Source organism: Pyxicephalus adspersus, chromosome 4 (assembly GCF_032062135.1).
Source record: "Pyxicephalus adspersus chromosome 4, UCB_Pads_2.0, whole genome shotgun sequence".
NCBI classification, from domain to species: domain Eukaryota; kingdom Metazoa; phylum Chordata; class Amphibia; order Anura; family Pyxicephalidae; genus Pyxicephalus; species Pyxicephalus adspersus.
The window spans coordinates 18,173,785-18,188,238 of record NC_092861.1 but is presented as its reverse complement, the minus strand read 5'-3'; the positions used below and the strand labels follow the sequence as shown (position 1 = coordinate 18,188,238).

Here is a 14,454-nt window from a genome sequence, read left to right as displayed (position 1 = left end):
AGACATGAGTGATGCCGGGAATTGTAGTAGTGGCATTTTACTCACGTCTATAGAACAGCAGCTTAAAATGAATTGCTAGAACCAGCGGGCCAGCTGCAATTCATATTAGGAATGCTTTTAGGCGCCCAAAAAAAAAAAGGATATGCCGGGCCAGATTTGGCCCGCGGGCCAGATTTTGACACCCCTGTTCTTCAGTATCTACAGGATAAAAAAATAGATAAAATCTATCCAGGGAAACAAATAAAATCAGAGCCCCGAGCATTGCATATTCCAGCTAGGTGAACAAGGGGTACAAGGTGGCATATTACACCTTAAGTCTTTTGGCAAATTGTGTTGAGTGGCATACTACACCGCAAGTCTATTGCAAGGTACGTTGGCAGGACATTATAAAAAGCTTTTTTAAAAGCTCACTATGTCCCGGTATTCAGAAATGTCTCATCCTGGTGTTCTAAAACAATTTTTACACCAATCATGTCCAAATCACTGGAATATTGTGTCCATAAAAAGGAATAGTCCATTAAAAATTAAATACCAGAACAAGCTTTTCCTGCAGTATTCAGCTTCAATCCAGAAATGTCCCCTGAAATACTTTTTTCTGCTTGCACCTGATAGCCAACATTTTTCAACTTTCTTCCTTTTACCCTAGGTTCATCTAGACCAGCCTTGGCTTGTGACTGGATTTCTTATGTTTCTTGTCAGAACACAATTTGATTGTCTTCTAGTGTTTCTTCTTTCTTACCCTGTACATCCCTACCTACTGTACAGGAAGTTCAAGAGGCACTGTTTGCATTTAAAAATGCATGTATTATGTAATAATTATCACAGATCCACTTTATTTGTATTTTTATTACTTTCTTGGAGTTAGATTTTAAAATGTTCTTTGTATGTGTGATTGCTTCTGTCTCTTTGGTGATGTCAGGGTTATGAAAATTCTGTTTATTAGATGTCTGAGTTTTCCTGGTTTTGTAACCTACCTGTCTGATATTAAGCTCAGCATGGGTCATGGAGCACAGTATCAGCTTTATGTTATCCGGTATCCTTAAAGCGGAACTAGACCCAGTGTATATTCATACCTGTCCTCCATCTCCTTCACCTCCTTTTTCCAATTGGTATGCACAACTCAATGAATTTTACAAAATGAGATCAGGCAGGTAAGAATGCTTATTCCAGAAAAGACATCGCTTGTCCCTTCCTGCAATAAAGCCCTGCCTCATCCCAAATTTTTAAAGTAGAATGCTAGTTCCACGGTACACGGTAGCTACATATCTGAATATTTGCAAACTTTAATTTAAACTCAAACTAGAACTTTAAAGTTGAACCTGTGTTTTTATTGCTGCATGGGTCCCCTCTGGGTAATTCCACCATCTCCATTTATCTTGGTGACTACTGTCCCTAAAGCAGGAAGTGATAGGTAAGTAGTCACCAGAACAAGAGCTGTGGGGGCTGACACCTGTACCTGTGATAACTGTCTACACTTGCAATTCTTCTCATATTACAATGCATACGCTGTTTGTTCAACATAAATGAAAGGAAATACAGTAATACTTGTCTGGTCATATGTGTTTCTCTACACTACTGAAATAAAAGGAAACGAGGCAGAAGATAACAAAATGTGGAAGCACCCATGTTAGCGAAATGTCCCACTTAATAACCATTCAGACACTTCCTGGTCTGCTCCTATACTGGCAGAGAAACTGACTGGCTGCCTTGGACAACAATTGTTCCCTCGCTTTTGGTGGTTATACCCTGTCTTGGGTGGTTACACCCTGTCTCACAAAATCACAACTATATTTTATTCTTCTTCTAAATGTCCCAATTTTGCCTGAGGTTAATTTTTAATTCTCACTGCAATTCCATCTGGGTTTTATTCCCCCCGTGTCTGAGTCCGGAAACTGCTGAAGTGGCTGATGTCCAAATCGGAGCCTTGAGGGAAGCACAGTTACCTGCTGATATTATATTTCCACTAGCAAGCTGGCCATGCCAAGTAATGCAGCACAGTGCTTTATTCCATTGCACAATATATAGGAGCTTGCTGAAGTGTGAAACATCATAAGGGAAAGTTAATATATAAACTCTGCTCAGATCTGCTATTCATAGAATTTTTTTAATGGTGAATGGCTGCATTATCTATACAGACTGTGTGTGTTTGCTAAAGCTGAAGTTACAAGTCAACTATGGAATTCAGTAAAATCATACAAACCTGTACTGTGCTTATAGCCAGTCAGACACAGGACCGCAGCTGCTCTCCCAACAGGAAAGGAGGAACTTGGCTCCCCTGTGTTAGTAGATTCAGCATCAACTTTGAAAACCTCATAATTGATTAGCACATTAGTGTATCTGAATATGTGTTTTCTTTAATTAAAATCATTAAAAATGCACCTTGTAATTCTACCATAAAAGTCATTGGTTAGGAAATTACTGGTAAAGGTTGACAACTGGCTCCAAATTGTTCTGCGTTGTCACTTCCTTATACCCTACAATCCTCTGTGTTGAGATACTTTGCACAGGCATGGTCCAACCTTATCAATATCAGTGATGGTCTGCAGGAATAGTGTGCAGCAAAGCGAGCAAGTGCGTATAGCAGTGTTTATTATCCTTTTTTTAACATGGGGGGACCCCTTGAATCCATCATTGTATAGACAAATACTTTTTTCAATGCTTTACTTTTCATTAAATAAAATATGTTGTCTGTCTCTCAGTGGAGTGGATGCAGAATAAGACTGACTATAATTTTCTGTAATCACCTGGTTACATTTATTCGCGTATTGTAAGAAAGAAAAAAAACATCAACCAAAGTAGCTAATGGTTTTCCAGCTTTCAAAAATTGCCATGGTTTTATTGTGTCAGCCTTTTGTTTTTTTTTTTCATGTCATCTGTACGGATCTGGTACTGGTATGAGGAACCAAGGTTTTGATGCAGATAATGCTTCAATGTTCACAAAAATGTCTGTGCTAAATATACATAATACGGACAGTTTGTGGCCAATATAGGGAACTGTGAATTCTGGAGCATACAAAGACGTCCTGGCACCAGTCTACGAACAACCTTTTTTTCACCATGGTTATGACCCTGTGCTCAAGTCTAAGGCCATAAAGACATGATTTGAGAAGTATGTGAGAAGGTGTGAAAGAACTGATATGTTCTACACATAACTCAACATGTTTGAATGGATTGGAACACCAGCTGGGTCTTGTCCAACTTCAGTTCCTAGCTGCACAACTACTCCTTTGGCTGAATGGGGCACACATTTCAATACGACCCCTTCAAAGTCCCCTACAAAGTCTTTCTAAAAGTATGGAGTTATAGCCATTAAGAAGATGCCAGTTTCATATCGGCGTCTATGCGGTTAGAATAGGAAGTTAAAAAGCTCATATACTATCGGTGTGTTGGGGCACTAACGTTTGGATATATAGTGTAAGTAATCTGAAGTTACAGCTATAATGTTGTCCTTCCTAATAAATCAAATAATAAAAGTTTTACTGGAGTTTATGATGGTGTTACTTCATAGTAAAAACTTTCCAAAAGTGTAGTGAAAAGAAACCCTTCATCTGTTTTGCACTTACACTTAGTTTGTGATAAATGCACATTCATAAAGAATTATTATAATTATTACACAGCATTTATATAGCGCCGACATATTACACAGCTCTGCACAAAGTCCATAGTCATGTAGTCATGTGACTAGCTTACCATCAAAGTGGCTAACGAACTAATGTCCCTACCGTAGTTATATATTTTTATCATTCTATGGTCAATTTTGGGGGGAAGCCAATTAACCTAACTGAATATTTTTGGAATGTGGGAGGAAACCCACGCAAACACGGGGAGAACCTGCAAACTCCAAGCAGATAGTGTCCTGGCCGAGATTTGAACCTGGGACCCAGAGCTGCAAAAATGTTCCTTCTGGCATCGAGCAATCCAGCACTGACAATGGGTAGAATAATTTCAGAGCTTCAACAGCAAAACAGAAGGTGGAACAAATTGGCTATTATATAGGTTTAATGTTTTGCTATCCTTTCAGTATCAGAATTGCCCTAAAGACACCAAGTTATACCCAATACCTATTGTATTGTTGTGATGTATGTGAGGCAGCATCTCCCTCTATTTTATCTAAGGGAGGAGATTAAAGGGGCTGATTAATAGTAGAACTTAAGCTTTACAGATCTTTTTTTGGGATCCAGGTCCAGAATGTATAGGATGGAATGGGTTGGCCAACCCTTCATCCCTCTTCTGGGCCTTGATTTGGAGATCGCTAGGAAGCACCTGGCTGATGGTGTATTGTCAGACTAAAGCTAGGTACACACGTGCAATAATTGTCATTAGACTAACGATTATCAACAATTATTTTGAACAATCGTATTGTGCACACTTCTATACATGCTGTAACAATACGATCATTCAAATAATATCCACCAATAATGTTCACAGACTTATATGATTGTTTGAACGATGCAGAAAGTGACATGTAAAGGAGAAAGTGTACTGCAGAACCATCCATGATCACTGAACGACTGAACACACTACAAATAGCAAACGAATGTCTTGCAATCAGATCCACCAGGGTGGTTGTTCGTTTCCAGTGACATTCCTTGTTAGTCAGCGTCACTGTGCACCTTTTTTGTTAACGATTATCAGGCGAACAATCGTTAGTCGTTCCTTTTCAATAATAATTATTGTACGTGTGTACACAGCTTTGGGAATAGGTCAGGTGTGGTTAGGTTGTGAGTCGGCAGCATAACGCACCCCTGAAACTGAAGCTGTAGATGTGAGTTTAAAGACCGCCAGTGCCAGTTTGGGATTTTATTTCTATCTGAAAGTTGTATGTTTTCTTAGCTTACAACTGAAGAAAGCTTACTTTTGCAATAAATAAACTACACTGTACAATGTGATGCACTGATCAGTTCCCCCAAAAATGGAATATTTAAAATCTATCAGAGTGTTTTTTTTAATCCCATGTGTTTAATATCATTTTGTTCTTTCACTTTGCAGTTTTTCCCATACGGCGATGCATCAAAGTTTGCCCAACATGCTTTCAGGACCTTCGATAAAAACGGAGATGGAACCATTGACTTCAGAGAGTTTATATGTGCGCTGTCCATCACATCAAGGGGAAGCTTTGAACAGAAACTTAATTGGGCTTTCAATATGTATGACCTGGACGGAGATGGCAAAATCACTCGAGTGGAGATGCTGGAGATCATTGAGGTTAGTAAGATTTGTTCTCCTTGCCAGTTATGTGTCATATACAGAGAATCAGCTTATCACAGACAGCGAGGCACAAGCCTTTCATGGCTGATATAATAGTCATTTTTATAAATGAAATACAAGGAAAAAGACATTTCCTACTGCCTCGTAGTTTTGTTAAGTGGATTGTGACAGTACGGCCATGGACTGTAGTGAATGGAGTTACTTCTGTCCAGGAAAAAGCTGTAAGTACACCCAGGCAGTAATGCCGGGGAATATAGGATAACTTGGCTCTTCTAAAGCAGGTCATTTTTACATGGTAGATGAATGTTTTAGCGACTAGACCTTTTAAATCCTTACTACATGCAATTTATATAGAAACATTACTTAATGTCCCATTCTAAGAATACATTTGTGATCATCCCTTTGACTGCTACAGGCTGACACATTCCAGGGTTGCTATTTGTCAACTTGGCTGTTGTTAAAAGCTTCAGGCCTCACAAACAATAAAGAACCAGTCAAAGTGGTCCCCAATCATGTGATTAATAAAAAAAAATGGTAGAGGCAGTGTTTCCTTCTTTAATAATGTACGTGTCAGATACAGTTGTATTATAAAAATATTAATACATTAAAGTGTTTACAAAATAAACTAAAGACGATTTAATTACAACATAAGAATAATATTGAATTAGCTTTAAAAAAAATGTAATACTTATTTAATTAAGCAGTACAGCACTGTATTTACAATGGACTGTTGCCTGTACTGTAAGAGAGGGAGATCTAAAAAAAACAATAGTTCATATAGGTGATTTTTAATCTCTTGTTTCGGGTCTGTCTGGCAGCCTCTGGTTACTTATAGGTAAATTCAACACCAGATCTAAAGGGGAAATGGTCCCAGAATTGAGGGGAGTAGTTGTGCTGCAGGCTTTTGATTGGTGGACTGAAATGAGAAAAGCTAGAGTGTTCGATGACCAAACACAGCATGAAAAATTAAGCTTTGCATTCCATGTTTAAAGTATATCTAGAACATGCATTTGTCCCATGTTGCAAGGTATAGAATGATTAAACCCCTGTCAAAGTTTTTTTTTGTCAATTTGTTTCTCATATAGGTGTTTCCTTCACTTCCTGGCATGTTGACACAACAGGAAGTTAGAGTGAACCTCTTGGTTGAGCTAAGTTTTTGGAACACATCCCTGTTTGAAAATGACTCCTGTTTACCTGGTTAAGTCACAGCTTAATTCTTCCCTCACTTTTGATCACCAGAGCATATAGAGAGAATGACTCCCCCCAGCAGGGACACAGACAGCCATAAAACCTAGACAGAGGTTAAAATTCTTTGCAAATCAGCACCAGACCTTAGATTGTAAGCTCTTCAGGGCAGGGTCCTCTCCTCCTGTGTTACTGTCTGTATTTGTCCTTTGCAACCCCTATTTAATGTACAGTCCTGCGTAAAACAGACACATTAAATACAGCGCAACAAACACAATAAATGAGATTCAATACAAGACCACCACATTGATGTATTTTACCGAGAAACACTCCGACATGCACAACTGGGCTGCATCCTTGTCACGTGTCTAGCATTGCCATCACACCCCTGGATCTGTGTAAATCTCGGCACCCCTCCTGCTTCCTATGTACAGCTTCTATGGCGTTTCTAAGTGATGTCATAGAAGAGTAATGGCAGATGATGTGCTGCATCCCACCAAGTGCTGTTTAAAATGAATGTGTTTGTTATATTCTGCACCACCAAGTACATAATTCATGATAAGAATGTATTAACACAGCATTGTGACAGTTTGCTGGAATCTATAACTGCATAGTAATGTGTTTTTACACACTTCACTTGCCATGTACCCGGAGGTTGCATGGTAATCCTGCAAGGAAAGACAATTTGGAAGAGCAATGCAAACATGTACACTAAATTCCATATCTATAATCTAGATATTAAAGTAAATGTGGACTCAAATACTAAAATTTCAGCAAAGCTCTAAAGCCTTTCTCAACCTTTTTAACATAGGGAAAGCCTTGGAATAGTTTTCAGGTCTTCGTGGAATTCTTGCTGTTATTATTATATCCAATGCTCATAGTATATTAGCATGGTGGTCTGTGGGAAGATTGCCAATGTTTCACATACCCAAAAAGATCATTAGTGTCAGTAATAACTGACCTGAGAGGTACAAATTATACAAATTACTCATTGCTCAAGGAACCCCTAGCAACCTCTGGAGGGACCCTGGCTGATTATGACTTTGTAATTCCAAATGAGGTTTTCATTATTTCTAAATCTGTATATGTTACAACAATATCTGATAATCCTGCTATGTAGGACTTTGTTCAGCCTCTTAGTGTTGTAGGGTGATAAAGTCTTCTAATTGTGTCCCTGTGTCCTGCATGTCCGTGGTTGGGACTACACATTGGGTTGATTCACTAAATGAATTGCAAAGTGAATCCTCCTATTGCAAGGGGTATAGCACATATCCTATGAAATGAGATAACGCTTAACTTTACCCATCCAATCATGTGCAAGGAAAAAGTTTTTTTTTTTCCCCTTGGATGTGTTTGGCTTTTCTTTGTAGAATGAACTATCACTGCATTCACTAAGCAAGGTCATACAGCTTACACCCCCACTGCGTTTATATGGTTCACTACTGAAGCTGGTCCACAGCAATAATATACAGCCAGGACTTGACCGTGTGTAGCCATAAAAAGGTTGAAAGAGCCTGGAGAGAATGCAAAATACACAAGAAAGAATAGATAAAATGTGTAAAATCGTATCTTAGGAAAACAAAAACCATGGCTTTACCTAACTATCGTGTCCCGGTAGGGATTAGATGTAATTTAAGAATGACCAATCCTAATAAAATAGCATTTTAGAGAAACGCCTTATTCAGTTGCCAAAAACAATATTGTTATGCAATACCATATCTATAATAAGTGTCTTAGGAGCTTTGTGAGCAAATGTATCCAGCCCTTGTATGACTAGAGGACTAGAGGTTGGTTAACCATACTAAAAGTCTATGACTTATTTCATACTTTTGTATATTTTTAAAGATATATTAGGTTTTTTTGCTACACTATTTTAATTAATAAACATGCTTCATGTTTTTAATATACTTAAAAAAAAGCTTGACAATTGGTAAAATGTGGTACTGTAATACCCTTTTTGGCAATTATAGTATCTGAAGGCTTATTTTGTGAATGAAGCCACCAGCCAGCATGAGATTACTATGTCATCACTAATATGGTGACCACATGATTAGGAACCACTCTGGTCCCTGATCTTTATTGGGACAGAACTGTCAGTGACTGCTCAGTCTTTAGGGTAGCATCTATGCTCAGTGTCAGTTGATGTCAAATATAGACCGAGATTGATGTACCCTGAGCATAACATGCTTTTATCATGACACATTACAAGTCCCTTTACCTGCAATCTAATATATTATAACAAGCTCTTTGCCTGGAGCTCTGTGTCATCGTACTGTGCAGAATCTTTGGGTCTGGTTATAAGTAACGTTCCCAGCTACAAGCATGATCCTTGTTATCCTTGCACCGGTTAAGATGTAACTAGGGAATTTTAGTGGCACTTCCGGGCAATTTGTGTAATTTTTTAAAATGTATTCTTGTTTTCTTGTGACTCTACTTAGAAATGCAGATTTTTTTTCTTTTTTGCCAACCAACCAAGTCATGAATAAAGTATTTTAGCATGACCCAATTTAACACTCTTCAAACTTCCTGGCGCCCCAGTTCAGCAACTGGAACAGTTTAAGCTAATCTGCTGTTCTAATTTTCTCTAAAGGGGACTCCCTTCCACAATCTGCATTGATGCGGAATGGCTGAGGAGCCTGCAGACATAGTGCAGACTTATTTACTATGGTCATGGACATGGATGCAGCAGGGACCACTTTTCTCTTCTGAGCAAACATTGACTTGATTTTGTGCCCCGGATCACTGAACCAGAAACTGTACACAGGTTCACTGAACCAGCGTGGCTGGGCTGTTGCGATTAAGGCTTTGCATACTTAGTAACCCGGAATCCAGGGGCTAATTAACAGCGTTAATCAGACTTTGGTCTCCAAGGGTAGAAACTTCATTTGCTGGTTATTGAGCCATGACATTTATACTGTACATGCATTTGAGGTATTTCTTCTATTAATTTAGATGCTGGGAAATGAGTGCTATTGCAATGATTCTATAGCAACCCAGTTAAGCTTATTCAGTGCTAATAAACTGCACCCAATCATAGAAATGTAAGAGTGGTGCAGTCCTTATACAGAGGAGAACAACTGGTGATTTCTGGATATAAACCTCTAATTCATAGAATAATGGGAAATATATTAAAGCAAAACTCCCTGAATATATATAAGACATCAATTAATGTAATCCAAAGCATTAAATGTTTTTTGTCAAATCCAACCTGGTATCAGCCTCTCGCATACCCTGTATAGCAGGACTGGATTGTGACAAGAAGCCAAAATACAAAAAAACAATCAGTTCCCGTTCTGAGAACCATAAAAAAAGAGAAGGCACAGTGACCAAATGATAAGCTCGCTTTGCTGCCTCTCTTCACTGTCCAGTCACATGCTGGGGAACGAGGGAAGATGAACTGGGCTGAATCATGCTGCTTGTTACATCTAACAACAGAGAAAAAAGTCCAGGGGAAATCTTTATATTAAAACTGAATATTGCAGATTATTTTTCTTATTTCATTGAGCTGTTTTTGCTCTTATTTTTGGAGTTTTGCTTTAAAAAATGTAGCTGATCTTTTTCACATTGCCAAGATAAATTTGAGAGATGTACATGTCCTGTGTAATAATATTGTTGCTGTTCTTTCACCATTAGCCTTCATATTTCAGTCACCCATGTGTAGTGTAGACCAGCCATCCTCAACCAGAGATTACTAGAGGTTCCTCAAACCTATTGACCTCCCATTGATGATGTCTGCATTTTTCTGGGAGCACCACCACTTGGTAGAGCTAACTGCAGGCCCCTAAAAATGTTTTTAGTTGTCCATAAAGGTTTTCTACCATTGTAAAGGGGCATTATTTCCAAAGACTACAATTTTGGAGGCCTTGATTTTCTTATTGATCCCCCAAAATTTGCTGTAGTAGGTGTTCCCTGAAAATTTTCAGGGGATTTTTCAAGAGTTTCTCATCGATAAAAAGGTTAAGAAAGGCTGCTGTAGACTATAAATAAATTGCTAGGAAAAATTGCTAGTGGTTTGTGTCTCCCATTGGTGAGACTTCACTTCCTGTTTCACAGACCCAATAGGAAGTAAGAATAAATCACTCCAGTGGGAGGGAAACCCCTGTATGGTATAGGACAGGGCTGTCCAAACTTTTTGCAAAGAGGGCCAGATTTGGTAAGGTGAAAATATGTGGGAGCCGACCATTCAGCATCTACTCAGAGTTAGTGTGACCGTGGTCTGTGCAGGTCCTGCACAGCACACGCCCACCAGGGTGACGTGAGGGATTCCCTGTGCACGGTCCGGTGTGCAGAGCTTAATCTTGTAATCACAGTAGGCATAGGGGATTTCCTGGGCACACATAGGGACTCCCATCCTACCGATCATGCCCGCAGAGTAGCAGGACGATAATTGGAAGGCGGTTGATCAACTCCAATGAAATATAAAATAGCTTTTTTTTTTTTATGCGTGTATTTTATACTGTGGTCAACAGTGCTGGCAGGCCGCATATTATTGATTTTATGACAGAGGATGCGGGCCAGTGGAATTCTGAACACGGGCCACAATTGGCCCCCGGGCTGGACTTAGGTAAAGGATGCCTGGTATAGGATTTCATTCTTCTGACAGTTGGTGTAAACAGACTCCTAAGGATAACTATACAAGTCCGGATTTCTTGTTTCACTTACTCCCTTTGCCTTCCAACATTTGAATGAACATTCTTGCTTACTGGCTGCAGGTTCTTCTGTACACCGAGAGGTGCCTGCACACCTAACCCAATAAAGGGTTGGTGCTATGAATGCCAGGAAATATCTGGATCTTAGTGGGTACAAATGTGTGGAAGAGTCACTTTCTAATCTGTTTTTTGTTTAGGTTCAAAGTCTCAGAAAGTAGTAAAAAAATGAGTTGTTTCAATAAAATATTGCAATTTACGTATTATTGGTGTGTTAAGGCACCCTATGCATCATAAATGGAATGCCTGTGCAGTGCTGGGCATCAGAAAAAAGACATCTCCATTTTTAATGAATGTGCAGAATCCCGATGCTCAGATGGTCCATATGGTGCAATGCTCATGTGTTGGGGGATATTTGCAAGGGTTAACAGCTTATCTTACTTTGTAGACTTTTCCCCTCAAATTTTTGTTGTATCTGTATGATAATAAAAACTGTAGTTTTAACCATTCCTTTTTTTATCAAAAATGTAAAAAATAGGTTGGGCTTTAGAGGTAAATCAGTGTCACCATGTAATGAATATTTATTTCACGGCTTGTTCCCAGATGTGGACTCTTTGATGATCAGAGCTGTCATGCTTGGGTTGTTTGTAGGAAAGAATAAAAATGATAAATGGAAAGAATGAAATATAAAGGGTAAATAAACAAAATGAAAAATTGAGGTTGAAAAAAAAAAGTTTAGTTGTCATTTTAGACACAAAGCAACCTAATCTTTTGACTGTTTTACTGCATCCCTATACATTTTACCCTATGAAATGTGTCTTATCAGTCTGTATACCCACAAACAGCCCCCAGGGAGCAATATGACTAATGACTGTCCTTTTTCCTTCCCCTAGGCTATTTATAAAATGGTGGGCACTGTGATCATGATGAAAATGAACGAGGATGGCTTGACGCCCGAGCAGAGGGTAGACAAGATTTTCAGCAAGATGGATAAGAACAAAGACGACCAGATCACGCTGGATGAGTTCAAAGAAGCCGCAAAGAGCGACCCCTCCATCGTATTACTGCTCCAGTGTGACATTCAAAAATGAGCTCGCCCCCGCCGGCGCGTTACGGACTGCACAGAAATGTCAATGTTCCATTCAGTTTGCAGCTATCTCCACAATGAAAACCGAAAAAAAAAATTAACAAAAATATTTGCTTGGACTACCTATAAATGGACTTGCTTCTTGTGTTTGAGACACTCGTGTGCATGAGAATGTCATTTGCTAAAGAATTTTAAAAGTATATATAATATATATATAAATATATATTAAAAAAACGATAAAAAAACACAGAAAAAAAACGACTGCCACAATGTGAAGTGTGCAATGTAATTTCATAAGTCCCTAAAGCTTGTGCATCAGTAATGTACTGCATAATATTATTTATTGTTTTACTGATGCTAGCTGTGTGTCTCCTATGTGTTAGTGGTTAGTGATGACACTGATTGCCATGGCAATGTTACTGTTCTGACGAATCCATTTCACTCGCTGTAAAGTAGTTCCGGCAAGGCGGAGGGACACGAACCTCGGCTCATGGATCTGCCCCATTTGCCCCCCCACACCTGTGCTTGTGATGTCAGTGAATTTAAATGTTAATTCATTTGCATGCCTCTTAGGTTTGCCTTAATTCTTACCTCATTTGCACCCTTGAAGAATTCTTAAAGAGCCACAATCAAGAAAAAAAAAAAACAGTACGAACAAATGCAAGTCCCGCTGAAACCTTCCCAAAAACTATAAATCCACAGAAACATATATATATATAGAGAGAGAGATGTATATGTATATATATAGACATTTCAGCCAAGAGAATATGTATGTTTATGTATATAAGTATTATATACATACACGTACCCATACATAAGAGGCCTATATGAGTAGACAGAAGCTATTGTTTCAATGGGAGCAAACGCAGTATTGATCTGTCGGAAGACAAATGTATTGATGATGTCTGACTGAATTTTCAAAAGAGGTTGCAATATATGTCCCCAAATAAATAATTTATACCATTTGACTCTTTTCCACACAATATGTATTCTTTGATGCATTGGGGATCATTTTTCAGTCATTGGAGACCTTAGGTAGTCCCAGTGCACCATGATGGTGTTAGGCTTTACTCACCACATCCCTGCTGGAGATCTTCAAGAAGTCCCGGACCGGAAATAATAGGTTCATTTTACTAAACCCTATGGAAAACAAAGATATAGAGACCTGTAAGTTGTATTTGAATATTTTAAATCAAGGTGTTCTGAGGAACCAGGGCCAGGTCCGACTAAAGCCAAAGTTGAGCAAGGCAAAATCTTGAAGCTATCATGATGATTAGTGTAAGTTGTAAGTTCTTGGAACTTTACAAATTAAAAACCCCCATTGTGTAGCTGTGCAGCTACAGGACCTTGTGTACCATTTAGTTTCTGATTACCAGACTGAGCTCACGTCCTACTTCCTGTGACTACAAGTCCTGCCTCTCCTCCTGTAGACACATGGCTTCCATTGTAATACTGAGATACTAGGAAGTTTAGTTTGGCATCTGTTGTTCTTCCTACTTTGAGTATCACTGATTGACCTTCCCATTCTGAGATCAGAGGAAATGAACTGTAGTGCAGTATACAAGAACATTTGTGTTGTTATTCTTTCCACCCCTTTAATTCTATACACTGTTTATATTCACCTATTACCTGATTTACCGTATTTTAGAATTCACCTTTTACAATTTTGGGGTTAGTTAGGATTTTAAGGAAGAGTACAATTTAAAGTATATCTGTTTTAGATAGGGTTGTGAGAGGTTAGAACTCTTGATAGTTTATATTTATGCTTCTCCTTGGGTAGATTTACCTTTACTTTCTGTCTTGTAGACACAAGAAGAAGACAATCTCTCAAAAGTTAGGGAGTACAGTTGTCTCTACTATGACTGTCCCCATTAAACCCCCCACCCTTACAATTTACTGTTTCTGTGACAACTCAATATATAGATTTTCCATTAATGGTCACCAGGACAAATTGGGGGGGGGCAGATATAGTAATAAATATTAAAAAACATAATTACAATATAGATGCAAACCCCTCACCACACTATCCAAAGTATTAAAGGAGTTAAATGGACTTTAACTGTCTAAACCTTTACGTAAATTAACCAAAAAAGTAAAGTAAATTAACCAAGCTTTGCAGTCCTTATATGTGATAACTAAATTGGTTATCTTCTTTCAAGCATGTTGTCCTTTAATTAATTCTGCGTTTTACACATGTACTATGCTAGGGTGACAACGCTCACCATATAGCTGTAGCATTGTCAGTCTAGGTCGGGGCATGGGCAAATATGAAGTTTGGGCTCCAAATGGAAAGCATTACACAGCTCCCTGCAGCACTGCCATGGTGGC

General features: G+C 38.7%; 1 protein-coding gene across 1 annotated transcript in view; it reads left to right on the top strand.

Annotated features, from left to right (window-relative positions):
• Nucleotides 1-13,094, top strand: part of VSNL1 (visinin like 1) — a 93,195-nt gene extending 80,101 nt beyond the window's left edge. The window contains exons 3-4 of the mRNA XM_072407507.1: nt 4,990-5,205; nt 11,933-13,094. Of these exons, the coding sequence (XP_072263608.1) occupies nt 4,990-5,205; nt 11,933-12,130 (414 nt within the window). The 3' untranslated portion in view covers nt 12,131-13,094. The remainder of the gene's footprint in view (nt 1-4,989; nt 5,206-11,932) is intronic.
• Nucleotides 13,095-14,454: the final 1,360 nt, after the last annotated feature.